This window comes from Bubalus kerabau, chromosome 13, assembly GCF_029407905.1.
Source record: "Bubalus kerabau isolate K-KA32 ecotype Philippines breed swamp buffalo chromosome 13, PCC_UOA_SB_1v2, whole genome shotgun sequence".
Taxonomy (NCBI): domain Eukaryota; kingdom Metazoa; phylum Chordata; class Mammalia; order Artiodactyla; family Bovidae; genus Bubalus; species Bubalus kerabau.
The window spans coordinates 20,965,055-20,986,112 of NC_073636.1; the positions used below are offsets into that span (position 1 = coordinate 20,965,055).

Sequence of the window (21,058 nt, forward strand, 5' to 3'; positions counted from 1 at the left end):
TATAAGGGCTTAAACTGTTTGAACATGGTATAACTAGGGCAATAAACATACGTGCTTAGCTAGATATAGAAATGATGCAATTGTTCAGTTAAATATTTTCTAAAGACACTCCTCTGAAAGAGTAAATGAGCTGCCTTGGACTCATTTGTTAAGAGTTGTGGATAGTTAACCAATAGTTTCCAGTCATAAGAGGTAAACCTGGAAATCAAAGAACAGAGAAAAGAAAAAGGATGTTTCCAATTATGGACTCACCTGTTACAGCTGCCTGATCTCTAAGAGACATGTCAAGTGATGCTCCTTTGCCAGAATGTTAGTTTTCCCAAAGAATGAAGCTTTGTGCGTCCTTTGGATTTCCTGTATTTTCATCTCCATAATGGTTCAACAAGGAACCGGAGCCTTTCAGTGTGACAATGGGGTCTCCTTGCCTCTTGACAATGTGTGTGACTTCACAGATCAGTGTGGTGACATGAGTGATGAACAGCAATGTAAGTTTCCTTTCTCTCCTTCCTCTAAGTCCTGTCCACCTTTAATCCAGGGGCTGCTGAGTTGCCTGAGGAAGTTCAGTTAGATGCCTGATTCTGCACAGAGTTCATTTAAATGACTTCAGTATCAATCAGAAACTAAGACTCTTTTTCAGACATAAAGAGCAGACTTATGGACAAAGGTTGGGAACGGTGAGGGTGGGATGAATTGAGAGAGTAGCATTGAAGCATCATCAGTTCAGTTGCTCAGTCTTGTCCGACGTTTTGTGACCCCACGGTCTGCAGCATGCCAGGCTTTCCTGTCCATCACCAACTCTCGGAGCTTAATCAAACTCATGTCCATCAAGTTGGTGATGTAAAATAGATAGCCAGTGGAATGTTTCTGTATGATAACAGGTAACTCAAATCCGGTGGTCTGACAGTCTAGAGGGGTGGGATAGGATGGCAGGGGTAGGAGGGAGTTTCAAGAAGTAGGGCGAATACGTGTACCTATAGTTGATTCATGTTGATATGTGGCAGAAGACAATACAATATTACAAAGCAATTATCCTTCAGTTAAAAATAAATAAATTTAAAGAAACAGATCCACAAATAAAAACAACTCTACTTAAATGTTATCAAATTGCTAAGATTCCACTTGATGGGATGTATTTTGAATCAGTTTTTACTGAGTATCAAGAGGGAATGAAATGCAAAAAGGTAAGTTTAATGTTATCCGTGAAACAAGATTTTTAAAAAACTTAGTCATGCAGTTTTAAAATGCTGTGATGGAAATTATGAGCTTAAGTTGGAATATAGTTATGGGAATATTTAATATGAATTTAAGATTGAGGAGGTTTTATTTTTGCTTATATGATATTCCCACCAAGTAAGTTGGTACCTGTTGTACACAGAGCATAACTGATGAATATCCTTTGATTCTAAGGCAGAGGAAAAGAGGGGAAGCCTTAGAGAGTTCAGGGCCTTGATTTGGATCCTGGGTCAACCACCTACTAATTGTGTGATCTTGAACCTCCAGTTTGTTATAAGAAGTCATAAAATTAGATAAACTGATCTCCCTGGTGGGAAAATGCTCCTGATATAACATTAATAAAAAGTTCACTTAGGAAGATATGGGTAAAGGCATATATGTTTCTGTAGTTTCCATTACAGTATCACATCCTGAAAATAGACTGCATTTCATCAATGGAACGAGTGTCATTCCTACAAGCAGCCACCTTTTATATACAACATTTTCATACAATTAAATGGGTCCATTATTGATTTGTAGTAACCCTCAGACACCTGGAGGCACTAAGTCTAGTATTTTAGAACAATTCAGTCAAACAGTTTCTGTTTTGTGTTCAGATACGATCTTAATTAGTGCTTACAGAATTCTTCATCTTCTACATAAAGCTCTACATATTTGCTTTGTTGGAATTTGTAAATTCAGTTGTTACTACAAAAAACAAGAAAAACTGGAAATCTTCTCTTTAGAAAGAAACAGGTGAGGGATTTTTCTCCTACAGTTTGTGATTACAATCAGGCTGTTAGGAACTATGAAACACAAAGTGCAACGAAAAAGGAGGATTCATTTATATTTGTCCAGTTTACCCAGAGAGGCCACCTGTGGACACACTGCCCTTTCTTTGGCTTGTCTGGCAGAAGCCATTACTATTCTTTGAGCAGCAAAGGGAAACCACTTGGCTAGTTTGACCAGAAGTGCAAAGTCCCTTCCATTAATAATCCCTCTGAAGCTTCCTTTAGCACGATTGCTCTGATAACATGAGTGGTTCTGCTTTGAGGAAAAGGTTAATGAGAAAGAAGGGGAGAGTTGCTGAGCAGGAAAGATCTGGCTGCATGAAAGATTCTAATAACCCCAGACTGAGAGAAGCATGAAGGAGCAGATCTGTCGAATAAACAGATTTCATTTTAAATGTTACCCTGGGGAAGTCACCTCTTGGCTTTTTCACTTTTCGTTTCTGAGAAGTTCCACTTTGGTATTTTATTTAAAATGGGATAGCTGTAGATAAAATTGACAATCACTTTTAAGCATGAGTTTCTTTTGTACACTAGAGGGAAAATATTGTGGAGGAATCATGATAGCAAAGCAGTTTTTCTTTTGAAAATTTGCAATACTAAACTTACAGACAAGATTTTTTTTTTTTCCTAAAGCTAACTTTATTATGATGGTTAAGCAATCACATTTTGGGGGAAAAAAGCAATTTGTGACCCTCATTAAAGTCCAAATAATGTAAGCTCTAGAGAATGGATTAATATAATTTTTTAAAATGAAATTGACATAGTTAAAATTCAGATGCAACTAATTCTATTAATAATGTTTTGAAAAATTTCTTATTTTACATGATGGTCCTATTTTCAGAATATTTAAACGTATTATTTTAACTCAGTATTTTTTTAAGATAGTAAATTTAGAAAGACTAAATCTTCAGAATGAAATAAATTCTGTATACATGATATTGAGCAAATAAATTTTGAGCAAGAAAAATGATTTTTAGGTGTAACAATGATATGTTTTTAATGTTGACAAGAACTTTCCTTTACTAGAATTTATTAATATCCTGAGCCAGGGAAATAAATGTTGTGGTACTGCTCTGCTGCTAAGTCACTTCAGTCGTGTCCAACTCTGTGCGACCCCATAGATGGCAGCCCACCAGGCTCCCCCATCCCTGGGATTCTCCAGGCAAGAACACTGGAGTGGGTTGCCATTTCCTTCTCCAATGCATGAAAGTAAAAAGTGAAAGTGAAGTCGCTCAGTCATGTCCAACTCTTAGCGACCCCATGGACTGCGGCCTACCAGGTTCCTCCGTCCATGGGATTTTCCAGGCAAGAGTACTGGAGTGGGGTGCCATTGCCTTCTCCGGTGGTACTGCTCTAGGTATTTTTAAATTATGTTTCTCATGTCACATTGTCTGCCTCCTTGCAGTACCCCATTGCCTGGTCTTCCTCATTCTATTAAATTTTTATTAGTTTAATTAAACTAAGCCATAGTTTCTCTTTTAGCAATCATGCAAAATTATTTGATGTCCGAAGGCTTTATTGTTTTATTTTTACTCAGCAACAAAACAGTAATGTTACTTATGTTGCTATCATTCAGATAATAAATCAACCATAAGATAATAAACTATACTATTGATACAATGTTGAGGTATATCCCATGCAGTGGGTCTCTACTACTGGAATACTGCCAGAAAATATTCTTAGATAATTACTTGAGCATACCTGAAGTTAGTTTTAACATGAACTGCTTAACATTTAAATATTAACTGTTTAACATTTAAACATTAACTGTTTAACACTTATGTTTAGAGCTAAATTTACTGTGACTGAAAAATGGAAAAATATATTCAGTTATATAATTTCTCTCATACTTACATGTCTTGCTTAAGAATACTTCCATTTGGTCTCTTTTGTTTACTTTGATATGATGAGATATATCTTCGTTTTAAAGTATTACCTAACTTCTTTTGCAAACTTTTTGAATTTAGGAATTTTTCAAAAGGTATTTTCTTCATATAAATCATTGTATGTGAAATGTGTGAAAATTACCTCAGAGGTACATTCTGAAATTCTGAGAGGTGATAGTGTTTATTCAGATGATATTAAGTACAAACATTGTTTCTTCAGTAGGATGACATAAATTTCAACTACTTTTAAAAGTAATTGTAATTGTAGAAGTTCATTGAAGTATATGAAGATAAACATTAATAGAGTGAAATGTGAGTTTTCACGTGCAGTATTTATCTTACCACTACATTGAATGCAAAATGAATTTTCTCTATGCAAGAGCGATAACGTTCTATTAAAGGTCCCATATTCACCATTACAGACAGCGGTGAAAAGTGATAAGATCTTTTCGCCAAACTGCGGCTCTGAAGTAGAGAATTGTTTGTAAGCAGCTATATAACCTTTATAATACTCATGTAATATTACTGCAGGCTTGAGTAAATGCCACACATAGTCAGTATTTCTGTAGAAATCACCAGACAATTAGATAGAGAGAATTCCTTTGAATTTTGGTAATCTTGAGTAACATATTACAGTTAAAATAATGATTTGGAAATCTTTTTTTCACGTGTCACTGATGGTATCTGTGTCAAATTCTTGCCGAAGATGTGCTTAATGGCTTGAGATTAAAGGCAACTATATGACAAGAGTCCAAGCTAAGTAACATTAGATAATTCTGGTGTGAGCTATGGAACTTCTTACTCCATTTGCTATCACATACCTTTCTGAATTAGGATTTTTCCTATTTTTGTCTCACTGAAACTATTAAAATTAATTTAGTGTGAAGTATAAACATTTCCCTGATAAAAATTAATTAATGGTTTCAAATTGCCCAGCCAAATAATAGCACTCTTTCATGGAAATTTACTTTTGAGGATAATTAAAATTTACTTTTATTTAATTGGAATATTTTGAACATATTTTTATCCTTTGCAGGAACTGGCCATTAATTTTTAAATATGAGAGTAAGGGAGATAATTCTTTGTGAAAAATTTTTATATGCTATCTGCATGAGGGAAATCATCTAAACATTAAAATGTATGTAAAATTTTGTGACCATGTAATACATAGCTTTCCTCAAAAAGTAATGAGATAAAAACACTTAATCTTGGACTAGAAGGAAATTAACCTTAACACACTAATGGCTATATATGGAAAATCGACAGCTAACATTATATTCAATGGTGACAGACTAAAAGTTCTTTCTTTAAGATCTGGAACAAGATAAGATGCCCTTTTTAATCACTTCTGTCAGCATAGCACTAGAAGTCCCAGCCAGAGCAATTGGACAATAAAAAGAAATTAAAGCCATTAAAACTGGATATGAACACAAAAAATTATCTCTGTTCACAGAAAATGTGATCTTAAATGTAGACAATCCTAAAAAGTCTATGAAAAAAATGTTAGAACAAAGAAACAAATTAAGACACGACTGAAGCAACTTAGCAGCAGCAGCCAGATTCAAAATCAACATACAAATGTTAACTGCATTTTGTACACAATGAACAATCTAAAAAGGAAATTAAGAAAAAATTCCATTCATAAAAGGGTAAAACAAAATAAAATACCTAGGAATAAACATAACCAAGGATATGAAATCTAAAAATTGTTGGCTGGAAGAAATTAAAGAAGACCCAAATAAATGCAAAGGCATTTCATATTCAGGGATTGGAAGAATTAAGAGTGTTTAGATGTTAGTAGTACCCAAGTATCCTCCAGCAGATGAATGAATAAATAAGATGTGCTGGATACATACAATGGAATATTGTTCAGATTTAAAAAGGAAGGACATTCTGACACATGCTACAACATGGATGGACCTTGAGGGCAATTATATTAAGTGAAATAAACCAATCACAAAAGGACAAATATTTTATTCCACTTTTATGAGGTACCTAGAGTAGTCAAGTTTATAGACAGAAAGTAGAACGGTGGTTTTGAGGGGCTGAGGGGAGGGAGGATGAAAAGTTTTAGTTGGGGGAAATGAAACAGTTGTGAACTTGGAGGGTGATGATGGTTGCATATTAGTGTGAATGTATTTGTTACCACAGAGCTATATACTTAAAATGATGCATTTTATGTATGTCTTAGCACAATTTTTTAAGAAAAGCAGGATTTATCATTAAGGAAAGACTACAACTCTGCCTCATAGCACTTTCAAGAGGGAAAAAATGTGCATTATTAATATAGGCCCAGGCAAAACTGTGAAATAAATGCCTTCTACCTCTCCTTTTAAAAAATTTCCTAATTCTTATATTTTCTGTTTTCTAAGAACTTCATTATTGTGATGACCATTCATACTAAGTTAATCCTGAATTCTGCATCAATTTCTTCACCATTACCACTATTAAATTTTTTAAAATTCCTTTCCATTTTCTCAGAAGCATGCCCTATGTTAACTATCACTTGAGGATATTTAAAAAAATATTTTCCCCAATTACGGTGTTAATGATCACATCTCTGAAAGGCTCTGCAGTAAAATTTTAATGAGAGAATCTGGCATGGTGGAAGCCAATTCAGAAGATACTCGGGTCTTCCAAGCAACCTCAAAGAACAACATAGAGACAGTCTCTTTTTGATGATAGTACACTTGACCTGTGGTATCACAAAATTAAAAGCAAAATGAGGAATATCTCAAGTTCAGAAAGCTCAGGAACATGATTCTCTGGATAAGTTTCTGCGTCCATTCCTTCTTGTTCCATATCCAGTCCAACCGCAGCATTGCTATAATAGCAGGTAAATCTCCACACAGATTTTACTATAGCAAGTACTGTCAGATTTGAATGTAGATGGGTGGCATATGAGATTATAAAATGCAAATCAACCACAATTCAAGAAAAATTGTTCAAATGGCTTAAAGTGCCCAGTTCTCTATTGGGAGAAAATGAGTACTTAGAAAATTTTCTGATGGATTTTTTGAATAACCCAGCAGTTATGAGACGTTCATGATTGCTTCTTTTTAATAAGAATGAGTTGAAAAATGTATGCTCATTAGATTCATGCTGTAACGAAAAGAACCCCTGTTGAGACTATTCAGAAATAAAAATGTTTTATTTAGCTACTTTGTAGCTCTAACAGTTCAGAATACATCATCATTATCCTTGTTTATTAAAGAGAACAAAAACATTGAAAACAAACATCAACTAAGTAATTTTAACGCAAGGTAATTTCTTGGTATTTAAAAACTGACACCTATGTGAGAATGTGAGTATATTTCATACACATAATTGTTGAAATACAGTGATAAAATTACTTTTGTGAATATTTTGTAATCAGAAATAGATCATTGGAAACATTGCTTGGAGCTGAAAGAGACTTAAACAGATACATATTTATGCAGGCTATTGCATAGCTATTTGAATGACACACATTTATATACAAATAGCATGTAATTTAGTTCATTTTCTGTTCAACTAGATTCTTGGATCAGTAGGAGTCCATGAGGTAATAACTCAGCAGCAATTCTAACCATTTTAAAGGCCTTAAGGCAATTGTAAATTTAATCATAGTATGATTCATAGACTAATCAAGTTCCTTAGTTTTTAGGCAGAAGGACATTGTTTCTACCTGGAAATATTGGTTTCCTCAGGTTGAGTAGAAACTGTGACCGACCTTTAAATCTAGGTATTTGGTAAAAATGGGTTAGTGGATTAACAATAAGACCTTAGAGTTTTAAGAATTCAGGTTTTGGAGTCAAAAAAGACCTGGGTTCCTCTTTTGGCCCCAGCATTCACTTGCTGCCTGCTTTGTAAGGTTGTTGTAAAGATTAAACTGTTGGAAGTAGAAAGCCTATCACTGACCTTCCTCAGTAAATTGTACCTAGAATATTCCTGTTAATATTACAGAATACAGCTGCTTTGTAAAATCTTTCAATAAGGAATCTAGGACTAAAATTAATAAAACAGACCATTGGTAGTAAAGCAGGTTTAGCTAATGATGTTTAAAAGTGTCATTTCTAAATTGGCTCTTAGTACTCACATGGATGATCGCAAGAACATGCACCAGATGTATTACTAAGTAATATTTTGACCAAAATATGATTAAATAAAAATTAGGTTTTTGTGACTGGGTTGCCAAGCACTGTCTTATCTATTAGTCCGAATAAGCACTGTGGCTAATGCAACCAGTCAGGACAAGAACAAACTTGTCAAAGGAAAATCACCGTAGAGCTGCAACCCAGGGATGGTGTATTTGTGGTTGAATTAACCTGTTTAATTTTAGAGTGGCATTTGCGGATGTTGGAATAAAGACCACTCTGGATGATTATCACGAGCAACCAGGTGTCCAAATCCTTTTCTTTCTCCCAAGCCTGTTGGATCACTTGTACCCAGAGAAAATGGAAAAAAAAAAAAAAAAAGCCGGAAAATACTCTTTTTTGTGTGATTAAAATACATTGTATCATTAGATCTTCATAGAAATCATTCAAGGGAGAAAGGACAGGATGTCAGTATTTTAGTTTCATAGATGGAAAAAAAGGGCTTAGTGTGCTTAAATGGTTTAGCTAGGCCCTCCGTTAGTAAGAGACAAAATCAGGACTAGGTCCTCAGTCTTATGACCTCATGTGTGGCATTCTGTCTGTATGACCACACTGGTTTTTACATGTGGGGATTTATTTGAATGTCATGTGCAGAAAACCTTTGCATCGATAAAGTAGACTGAAATTGTGAAAAACTATCCAGCTGTTAATCTCTATTTCTCATTTGTTCCTAAGCTTTCTTTTTTCATGTAATTGTATTATTTCTTAAGAAGACACATAGGGTTTTGGAAGCTAATTTCTTTTCTCTCTTATTAGGCTCGGATTATGAAAGATGTGATTTTGAGGATGGGCCCTGTAGTATGATACGAGATCAGAGTCTGCGACTTGGCTGGACAAAGAGGAATGGGCTGATCAGCCAGTCACCTCCATTTTATGATCACAATGGTGATGTGTCTGGTAAATGCTTTGAACTTTATTATTCATTTTTGTCAAATGGTTGGTTAGGACCATAAAATCTTGGCTGATATTTAGAGATTATGATTATAATGTCTAATTTGATATCTTCTTTAAGCATATTCAAGATGTTTGTGATTCTAAAGTGTCATATTGTTGTTGTTATCTGGTTGCTAAGTCATGTCTGACTCTTCGCAACCTCATGGACTGTAGCCTATCAAGCTCCTTTATCCATGGGATTCTCCAGGCAAGAATACTGGAGTGGGTTGCCATTTCCTTCTGCAGGGGATCTTCCCGACCCAGGGATCAAACCAATGTCTCCTGTCTTGCAGGTGGATTCTTTACCACTGAGCCACTCAGTATCTAAAATGTCATATTAGATACTTATAATTGGGTTCCTGATCTCCCAAAGGACTATCTAGATAATTGGGATTTTCTAGCTATTTTGACTCTATCTGAAAACTGTGAAATTTAAATGTGACAATCCTACATAAATTAATTTGTCAAATATCTTTGCTTTTGGCTCAACTGATTATAGTAATGCTCATTTTCTTTGACTGCCTAGAAAGCACTGATGGGTTGACCACTGGCCTTTGAGTTGGATCTGGACCCAGATATTTATTTGTTTTATTTGTTAGCTAATGAACTCCATTCATTCACCATTTTATACCAGGCAATTAAGATATTTTAGGGAACAGAAATTGACCATTTTATACCAGGCAATTAAGATATTTTAGGGAACAGAAATTGACCCTGTGCCTGCTTTCATCCGATGGCCTTATACATGATATGGAAAGAGGTAATCTTTTGCCTGGCATAACTAATTGAAGGCTGGTGATTTTTTAAAGTTTGTACTTCTCTCAAATAAATACAATTGAATGCTATATATGAATGTTTCTCTGAAGATAACTTTTTCTTTTTGGCTGCACCATGCAACTTGTGGGATCTTAGTTCCCCAACCAGGGATCGAACCTGGGTCCATGGCACTGAATGCCCAAGTCTCAACCACTGGACCACCAGAGAATTACCTGCTTAGAGATAATTTAGAGCAATTGCATATTAATTTTTTGGAAATGTTTACATAAATAGTATACATGTGGTTGGAATCCCAGCACTGACACTTACTAACTATATAATCTTGAGCAATTTACTTTGTTAAGACTTGGTTTACTCAATTCTAAAATCTATCTTGGATCAGATTTAAGAGCTAAATAAGATATTTTGAGTAGAATTTGTCATAAACTATCTGATACAAAGCTGGATGGCAAGAATACACAGAAGAACTGTACAAAAAAGATCTTCACAACCAAGATAATCACGATGGTGTGATCACTGACCTAGAGCCAGACATCCTGAAATGTGAAGTCAAGTGGGCCTTAGAAAGCATCACTACAAACAAAGCTAGTGGAGGTGATAGAATTCCAGTTGAGCTCTTTCAAATCCTGAAAGATGATGCTGTGAAAGTGCTGCACTCAATATGCCAACAAATTTGGAAAATTCAGCAGTGGCCACAGGACTGGAAAAGGTCAGTTTTCATTCCAATCCCAAAGAAAGGCAATGCCAAAGAATGCTCAAACTACCACACAATTGCACTCATCTCACACGCTAGTAAAGTAATGCTCAAAATTCTCCAAGCCAGGCTTCAGCAATATGTGAACCGTGACCTTCCTGATGTTCAAGCTGGTTTTAGAAAAGGCAGAGGAACCAGAGATCAAATTGCCAACATCCGCTGGATCATGGAAAGAGCAAGAGAGTTCCAGAAAAACATGTATTTCTGCTTTATTGACTATGCCAAATCCTTTGACTGTGTGGATCACAATAAACTGTGGGAAATTCTTCAATAGATGGGAATACCAGACCACCTGACCTGCCTCTTGAGAAATCTGTATGCAGGTCAGAAAGCAACGGTTAGAACTGGACATGGAACAACAGACTGGTTCCAAATAGGAAAAGGATTATGTCAAGGCTGTATATTGTCACCCTGCTTATTTAACTTATCTGCAGAGTACATCATGAGAAATGCTGGACTGGAAGAAGCACAAGCTGAAATCAAGATTCCCAGGAGAAATATCAATAATCTCAGATATGCAGATGACACTACCCTTATGGCAGAAAGTGAAGAGGAACTTAAAAGCCTCTTGATGAAAGTGAAAGTGGAGAGTGAAAAAGTTGGCTTAAAGCTCAACATTCAGAAAACGAAGATTATGGCATCCGGTCCTATCACTTCAGGGGAAATAGATGGGGAAACAGTGGAAACAGTGTCAGGCTATTTTTTTGGGCTCCAAAATCACTGCAGATGGTGACTGCAGCCATGAAATTAAAAGACACTTACTCCTTGGAAGGAAAGTTATGACCAACCTAGATAGCATATTGAAAAGCAGAGACATTACTTTGTCAACAAAGGTTCGTCTAGTCAAGGCTATGGTTTTTCCTGTGGTCATGTATGGATGTGAGAGTTGGACTGTGAAGAAGGCTGAGCGCTGAAGAATTGATGCTTTTGAACTGTGGTGTTGGAGAAGACTCCTCAGAGTCCCTTGGACTGCAAGGAGATCCAACCAGTCCATTCTGAAGGAGATCAGCCCTGGGATTTCTTTGGAAGGAATGATGCTAAAGCTGAAACCCCAGTACCTTGGCCACCTCATGCGAAGAGTTGACTCATTGGAAAAGACTCTGATGCTGGGAGGGATTGGGGGCAGGAGGAGAAAGGGACGACAGAGGATGAGATGGCTGGATGGCATCACTGACTCAATGGACGTGAGTCTGGGTGAACTCCGGGAGTTGGTGATGGACAGGGAGGCCTGGTGTGCTGCGATTCATGGGGTCGCAAAGAGTCGGACACGACTGATCGACTGAACTGAAATGAATTGAATAATTTTGGTTTTCCTAGGTTTAACTCTCATGTAAGTAAAATGTTTATCTTCCTTGACTTTGATGACAAAAATAAGTTTTAAAAAAGAATTTTTGACCATTGTTAGGAAAAAGCCAACTTTTTCACCACCACCCTTGCTCCCTCCCCCCCAAGAAAAGACCAGCTTCACAGACAGGACCAGTGATTCACGGCAACACATAAAAGTTTTATTGTGAATTCAGTTGAACTATATGGTGACACTGAATCTTGTTCCCAGACTTTAGCCACTGTAATACCATTTCCCTTTTAGAACCTCCCCACCATTTCTTCCTTGTACTTTACAAGATTTTTTGCAGTATACTTTTACTTACCGCAGTCTCCATCATGGGCAGAAGACTTGATACTTTGATTTTATGTCATATGTAGCTCTTACTCTTTCTTGCTTGCCTCTTCATCTGAAAGTTAGACAACATCAGAATCTCTGCCTCTTTTCTGTTCTCCTCCTTTTTATCCCTCTTTCTTTCCTTCCTTCTGCCTATTTTCTCATTTTGCCATGCTAATTTTTTGATAGCCTAGTCAAGAGATAAAGTGGGATCATTTATATCAAAATTGAGATGTTATATAGGCAGACACTGTTTTTATCTGTATCACTTGGTTTGACTCCAGATCTCTGGAGTCAGACTCATTGGGTTTGAACCCTGGCCCTGCTAGCCTGCTTACTATGTTGTTTCAGTGTCCTCATCTGTAAAATGGAAATAATAATATAAGCCAAAAAGGGAAAAGGAGGCAAAATTTTGATTAGCATAGTAATGAAAGGCTAGTGATTTTAATAATAGTGATGTGTCTCGTAACTACAACTAAATGTTAAAATATGAGTTTTTCCCTAGAGATAATTTTAAATAAGCAAATGTCTTGCCTTCAGATATAAAGTGTTGAAAATGTTTATGGAAAAATAGCTATGCTGAAATCTTGTCTTAATTCAAAAATCCTTATTTCGTGAGTTTTAATAAAATTTTTGATTAATTTACACTTGAAATAATTTGCCAGTGCTCCAGATTAAGTTTCATCATGTAATCAATGCCTAGAGAAGTTTTCTGAGCTAATTTTGAAAATCTGTTAGAACATTAAAAGCATCACTGTGCTGATGTTTGACGTCTACTAAAGCTTGAAGTAGAGTGATTAAGATGTAGTACTGATTTTTAAAAGTATATAACATTGCGATTTGATAAAATAATATTATTACAAAAATTCAAATACATCTTAGCAATTACAGTAACACTCTTTTAAAAGGATGGACTATAACAATTTTTCTTATAAGTATAAAATTTTTTCTCATAACTCATAAATGAGTTTTTCTTTTAATTCTTATAAATATATAAGTATAGAATAATTCTAGAGTTCAACTAATAGTAAAGGTGATACATGAGGCTTTTAAAATGTATAATTATCTGTAATCTTAAACTGTATAGGTTTATCAAAGATAAAAAAATTATGAAAAGTTAATATTTCCTTTTATACCAGATTATTTTCCTTATTTGAATGTTTAAAATTAGGTTTAAATGGAATTATAAGAACTTTTGTTATTTTAACCAGTTGTTAAACCAATTGTTAAGTTGTTAAAATGGGTCTAAAGTCCATATACTGTATTTTGAAACACACTATTAAACAGCACCCAGTCGTCCCATTTTGTCCTAGGAAAGTATGATCATAGTCTAGAACTGAAATCCCTTTGCTGTTCTCCACAGACACACCTGCAGGATCCATTTCCAGAGCATTCTTTGGGCTTCGGGATTGTTGGGCAGTTTTAGTCAGTCTGTTGTTGGCCCCAGATGTTATATACTGTTCCAGGCCACTATAAAGTTAAAATACTTGCCAGTTATTGTTTTCAACACATGCCTACTATGAGGAGTCTATTTGCATTGGGCAATTTTAGACAGCCTTATAAGTGATGGCTTTCAGGAAACATGTGTGCTCAGGCACGTCCAACTCTTTGCTAGCCCATGAATTGTATAGCCCACCAGGCTCCTCTGTCCATGGGATTCTCCAGGCAAGAATACTAGAGTGCATTGCTGTTTCCTTTGCTATCAGGAAACATCAGTAAAGTCAAATAATGATAATTATTTGGTAATGAGGCTTGAAAGAGTTTTAGCTTCATTCTGCTCATTCCTATGGTTGCCATACTGCACCAGGAATGTAGGCTGCCACCCTTATGGCAGAAAGTGAAGAGGAACTAAAAAGCCTCTTGATGAACATGAAAGAGGAGAGTGAAGAAGTAGGCTTAAAACTCAACATTCAGACAACGAAGATCATGGCATCTGGTCCCATCACCTCATGGGAAATAGATGGGGAAATAGTGGACACAGTGTCAGACTTGATTTTTTTGGGCTCCAAAACCAATGCAGATGGTGACTGCAGCCATGAAATTAAAAGATGCTTACTCCTTGGAAGGAAAGTTATGACCAACCTAGATAGCATATTGAAAAGCAGAGACATTACTTTGCCAACAAAGGTTCGTCTAGTCAAGGCTATGGTTTTTCCTGTGGTCATGTATGGATGTGAGAGTTGGACTGTGAAGAAGGCTGAGCACCGAAAAATTGATGCGTTTGAAGTGTGGTGTTGGAGAAGACGCTTGAGAGTCCCTTGGACTGCAAGGAGATCCAACCAGTCCATTCTGAAGGAGATCAGTCCTGGGTATTTTTTGGAAAGAATGATGCTAAAGCTGAAACTCCAGTACTTTGGCCACCTCATGCGAAGAGTTGACTCATGAAAAGACTCTGATGCTGGGAGGGATTGGGGGCAGGAGGAGAAGGGGACGACAGAGGATGAGATGGCTGGCTGGCATCACTGACTCGATGGATGTGAGTTTGAGTGAACTCCGGGAGATGGTGATGGACAGGGAGGCCTGGCATGCTGTGATTTAAGGGGTCACAAAGAGTCGGACACGACTGAGCGACTGAAATGAACTGAACTGAACTGATGGCGCTTGAGAGTGGGCAATGGGAATGTTACTAAGTCACTTCAGTCGTGTCCGACTCTGTGCGACCTCATAGACGATATCTCACCAGGCTCCCCTGTCCCTGGGATTCTCCAGGCAAGAACACTGGAGTGGGTTGCCATTTCCTTCTCCAATGCATGAAAGTGAAAAGTGAAAGTGAAGTTGCTCAGTCGTATCCGACCCTCAGCAACCCCATGAACTGCAGCCTTCCAGGCTCCTCCGTCCATGGGATTTTCCAGCCAAGAGTACTGGAGTGGGGTGCCAACAATGGGAATAGGGCAAATTAAAAAAAAAAGCCTAAAATTTATTGAAATTCATTGTTTTGTTTTGTTTTTTAAACTGAGATTCAGTTATCTATTGAATAAAATTCTCCAGTTCTCTAAATTTTATTATGGTCATTCTGCCAGTATTTTCATTGCTTTTATGGAGGAAAAAATTTTCAGAGATCTTTACATTGGCAATTTTGTTAATATCATCCTCATTTTTTTTTGTTATGTTTAATGATTTCCTAAAGTAATTCACCTAGCCCTTTATCACTGAAGCAGACTTAAATTGATATGGCAAGATTTATTTACACACTGCTAGCAACTATATGGGAGTACTGTTTGAGAGTATCCTTTGACACAGTTTTAGCAAATATTATGTGGCAATGTTGACTTGTGAATTTAATGAACAGGAATGAGCCAAAACTTGATTCAATAGAAATGGAATTTAATAAATAGAAATTATCATCTTGAAGGAGTTCGTATGCAAGACGCTATTTCACCTCTGTTATCTGAACTGAGCCATATTTCTGTCACAGATGAACCTACTTTTTCTTTTCCAAAGTTTCAGTATTCTAACCTTTGCCTCATGCCTTGGAGCTTGTCACAATGATCCATTCCTGCAGCCTGAATTTTTTTGGATAGTATCTCACTGTTAAAATACTCAAGTTTTTGAGTTCCTTTAAATGCATTGGTTGCTATGCAGGAGCAATAGGATTTATATTTATTCTGCTTGTATTCATTACTATTAATCACTTAGAACTTGGAAAATGGAGAAAAGGCAAGACTGCCTATCAGTCATTGAAGAAAGTGAGACCGAATATTCTACCTTATCTTTTCTGAGGATCAAGGCTGGTGGAATTCACTGCCAAAATTATTGAATTTAGCCCTCAAAAACTTGATTCATGGTTTTTATTGCTTTCATATTTTATATACTTTTTTGTCATCAATCTTAAGTTTATGTTGGAGTTTTACTCCTATACTTAGCCAGCAACTAGGAAGAAAAACCCCTTTAATGTAAACATTTGAGATTATAAATGATATCATGTCATCTTATTTTGCAATGTCATTAATCCTTATTTCATAATTTTAATAGTTAACAACTTCATCACAGGGTTATTTTAAATATGTTTTAAAAATATGCTATGCAGTTGCTTTTATGGATGCAAGCATAAAATGGGAATTTATGAATCAGATAAATCAGTTCAGTTCAGTTGGTAAGTTGTGTCCAAGTCTTTGCAACCCCATGCACTGCAGTATGCTTGGCTTCTCTGTCCATCACCAACTCCCAGAGCTTGCTCAAATTCGTGTCCACCGAGTTGGTGATGATGAATACACGGAAACAAATATGGTAGAGATAAATAGATGACGTGTGATGATGACAATGATGTATGTATATGTGATATGATACGACTAGTCTCCCTCAAGGACTAAGAATGGTATGTGGATAGGACATTGAGAACCTTTAAAAAAAAAAATCAGCTTCATAAGTCCCTTCTTGATGGTGAAAGCCAGTGGCAAGAAAGGGTACCAGATGAAGAAATGGGCTTGTGGAAAAACTTTTGCTGCCAGGGATCTGCTTTTTTCTTTTTTAATCATAAACTTGATAACTAAAGCCCCAGGGAAAGCAAGAGAACTTTCTATACTTTGATATTCTCCAAGGAATATCTCCAGCTATGAATTAAAGAAATTCTATGCTGATAGGGAACAATGTAAGATTGAGCATGCAAAAAGAGTGTATGTACGCATAACTGATTTACTTTGCCTTTGGACACCTGAAGCTAACACAACATTGTGAATCAACTATATTCCAATAAAAATGTTTTAAAAATTATATGTGTATTAAAAAAATACTTGTTATTGTCACTAAATTAGAATGAAAAGTTAAAAAGATATTGCTATATTGGATGTATTTTGAACACTTTTTTACCCCATGAAAAGAAAGCTTGTTGCTAGAACAAATGCCAAAGGATCTTAAGTTGTTTCTGAATTTAAACTTTACTTTTTATGATAACCTGAAGATTATCATTTAATTTTGGACACAATACAGAATAATTCAGTGTCATAAAATGTACTAAACGACAGTTCTTATTTATAACACACCTAACTTAAATATTTATATAGTTTTATTATTTTATTGAAAATGCTGTTCTATTACATAATGACTAAAATGTATCCATCTGATTTTTAAGACCAAGCTTTGAAAACTAAATATGGTTAAGTAATTTCCTTGACAAATGAAAATAACTTTTTCTGTATGTATCACAAATGCTTTTTAGTAGCTGAATATTTATAAACAATAATTATGGGCCCATTGAATAGGGTTACCATTTGTATTGCAAACAATTTTATTTACACCTCAAACAATATATCTATATGACTCATTATGCTCATTTGATTTTTCACTTGCTTAACATTTGCTTTCCCTGCTGAATATGAAGCAAAAGCAAACTAACGATTGTCCACTTTTGTCACCATGATGCCAACTCTTCATCTAAATTATGTTTATAAAATTATTCCAGGTAGTACATTCTCAGAACAATTTTCTGTTATTTCAAGGATTTCAGTTATGCCTCTGACTATATCTATAAACAATCATTCATGTTCTTTTTTCCCACTTAATTAGGGTAAATTTTGGAAAAGCTGTAGGGAGTAAGAGCCTTCATAGATTTCATAATTAAGTCTGTCAATGATGTGACAATTACATTTAATTTCCAAGACAGCTTTAAAATACCACTAAATAACTTGGGGAGCTAGACCTTCACAATCATTATCAATGTCATTTTTTCATTCTTCTTGACAAATGGGGGTTTACCAAATAGAGTAGGAGGAAATAGTGGTTCCCAGATAATACACTATAACCTTGTCAAGCATTGCAAAAATTTATGAAAGCCCAGAGAATATTCTGTGTTTATTTTATAAGCTGCTAAATAGTGACAGTCCAGTGGCATAATCTGTACTGCAGTGTACAGGACAGCTCTGGGACTCAGTATTGTTTTCCACGTAATCCTGGGGAAAACTGCGGCTGATGGACCCAATTCTTTCAGGAGAAAAGCACTACAAAAGAGGATTTCTTTTAAATTCTTCATTGAATTACTTATTTGGGTGGGCAATCCCAGTATAATGTTTTTCCTGGATACCATCTTTGCTGAGTTATAACTTTCTAAGTTATATGAGATAAACTGGGTTGTGGATTACAGTCCATATTAGTATTATATGGAGTACACTCAAAATTAGTTATTTTACTGGGGAATATATCGAAGTCACAATATCAGCCAGACCATTTGCAAAAATAAATGGTGCAGTTAAATAGTTCATTTTTTAAACAAAAATATATTGACCTAATGTGGATATGGACCTGAATTATCGCCTGGTATATTGAATACGTTTACCAATGATGGTCTTGTTTCTAACAGCTCACTTCCTCTCATTGGTCTCTGACTTGGATTCTACTTCCTCAAACATAAGCAGCAGAGTTTTTCTTCCAACGAATAACGAACATGCTTGTCAGGTATTTGAAAGCACACGGCATTTGAATTACTTTCCACATTTAGGAACTTCGTTATTATAATTGTGTGGACATTCATTATTTTTCACAGATTACCTTCTATTACTTCTCCAGCCAAATGAATGGCAAATTAATGGCTGGCTTTCAAACTACCTGTGGTGGCCCTATACAGCATTTATGGCAAAACACTGCTGGGCTCCAGAATCGTTGGGAGAGGAATGTCATCAAAATTCAGAGTCCCCAGAGGTTTCAGGTATGTGTGTTGTGTTTTCTAACTGTCTTTGAAGGAAAAATGATAAAGTACAGATGTTTAACACCAGGTGATTAATCATCCCGGTTGTCTGAGGACTGAGGAATTAGCCAGAACTGTCACGTGTTGAAACCAAACAGTTCCAGGAAGCTGGGGTGGCCAGTCATCCTAAAAGACAGTTTTAAGAAGTTTAAAACGTATGTATCAAAGCTAAATTTGTTATATACTGACAAGATGGCATCCCACTCCAGTACTCTTGCCTGGAAAATCCTATGGACGAAGGAGCCTGGTAGGCTGCAGTTCATGGGGTTGCGAAGAGTCGGACACGACTGAGTGACTTCACTTTCACTTTTCACTTTCATGCATTGGAGAAGGAAAGGGCAACCCACTCCAGTGTTCTTGCCTGGAGAATCCCAGGGGCGGGGGAGCCTGGTGGGCTGCCGTCTATGGGGTCACACAGAGTCGGACACGAATGAAGCAACTTAGCAGCAGCAGCAGCAGCAGCACATTGATATAAGTAATATGACCTTCTAATATTCTTTCAAATTTCTTGAATCCCCTCCACTTTCCTTTTTCTCTCATTATTCCAATTTTCTTTCATTTCATTTTGCATTCTTAAGAATTTGAGTCACTTCTAGTGAGGTGGCTGAATCTGGAGTGAGGTAAGTCAGAAAGAGAAAAACAAATATCGTATATTAATGCGTATATATGGAGTTGAGAACAATGGTACTGATAAACCTATTTGTAAGGAGCAATGGAGATGCAGACACAGAGGACAGACCTGTGGGCACCGTGGGGTTAGGAGAGGGCAAAATGCATTGAGAGAGTAGCATTGAAATATATACGTAACCATTTGTAAAGTAGATAGCTTTGGGGAAGTTGCAGTGTAACACAGGGAGCTCAACCTGGTGCTCTGTGACAATCTAGAGGGGTGGGAGGAGGGGTTCAAGAGGGAGGGGACACATGTATACTTCTGGCTAATTCACAGTGCTATGTGGCAGAAACCAACACAACATTGTAAGGCAATTATCCTCCAATTTAAAAAAAAAAATTGCTTCTGTTTCACAATTTTCTCAAGCTCTTGAGAGAACAGGATTGTCTTGGGTAATGAGAACATAGACTGTTTTCAATACTAATACCAAATGCTGCTGAAGTGGAATCATTGTCACGTTCATTTCATGGTTAAACTCAAATTATTCAATACAGCCTTCATCTTCCAAAATAATTTTGAGAATTAAAGCCAATGTAAGCCTATAAAAGACATTTATTTATGCAGCCTAATAAAACTTATGTATGATGGAAATTATAATCTAATAACTATTATAGAAGTTCTTAGAAAAATAGTGCATACTTTAACATTTTGGGCAGCCAAGCAAAATTTTCCTGTTAAAAAAGGGATCTTAAAACATTTTATTCTGAACAAATAGGCTTTTTAAACCTGGTTTGTGACTCAATGTAGCCCAGGTAGGTTTCCTTTATCATCTATTATTAGAATAATATAATAATTTTATAATTTTGATATAGAATAGAAAAATCATCCTATTCTATAGAATCATTCTATAGAAAATCATCTGATATGTGATAGATTTAGCACTTGCCTTAATATAGAGAGTAAATTGTATTGAATTTTGAGTGGCTAAGAGGGAATATGGGAGAATGAACAAGACCTCTATTACTAAAATTGAATGATAAGATATAAAAATGGCACATATTCTTAATTGATCTGTCATAAAATCACTGAAGTTCAGAATTTTCAGCCTTTTGTAAAATCAAATGGGAATCCAAAGAAGATGAAAGAAAATAATTTAGTAGATAGTTAGGTGACTCCTGGATGATGACTTGAGGAGAACTGTACAGCTGGAAGCATAATTCTGTCATTTGAGGCTTTGTATCCTCTTGAAATCCAGTATTACTGGTGTGTGTGTGTGTGTGGTATTTTAAGCCATCAGCAGGTAAGTCTTCCTATAAAGGACTCCTCAGGCACAGGGACAAGACATCTTGAGTTCCTGCCTTGGTGGGGAGTGCTCTGCAGAGTGAGAACCCCAGACAACAAGAATGCATCCGATTTGTTGTGGATGTTCAGGTGTCATTAACCAAAGGAGACATTTCTAGTTTATTTATTATATTACTACTTTATTCTCTTACTTCCCTGTGTCTGTCTCTTTTCTGTAACAACAATAGCAACAAAAGAGAGCCAAGAGTGCCTCTGAGGGGACACTGACTAGATGCTGAAGGATGAGCTCGCTGAAGTCCCTCTGTCTGCACACTTGTCTAA

General features: G+C 36.1%; 1 protein-coding gene across 1 annotated transcript in view; it reads left to right on the top strand.

Moving 5' to 3' along the window:
* The first annotated feature begins 373 nt into the window (after positions 1-373).
* Positions 374-21,058, top strand: part of MALRD1 (MAM and LDL receptor class A domain containing 1) — a 573,786-nt gene continuing 553,101 nt past the window's right edge. The window contains exons 1-4 of the mRNA XM_055545367.1: positions 374-485; positions 8,782-8,922; positions 18,442-18,536; positions 18,625-18,786. Of these exons, the coding sequence (XP_055401342.1) occupies positions 374-485; positions 8,782-8,922; positions 18,442-18,536; positions 18,625-18,786 (510 nt within the window). The remainder of the gene's footprint in view (positions 486-8,781; positions 8,923-18,441; positions 18,537-18,624; positions 18,787-21,058) is intronic.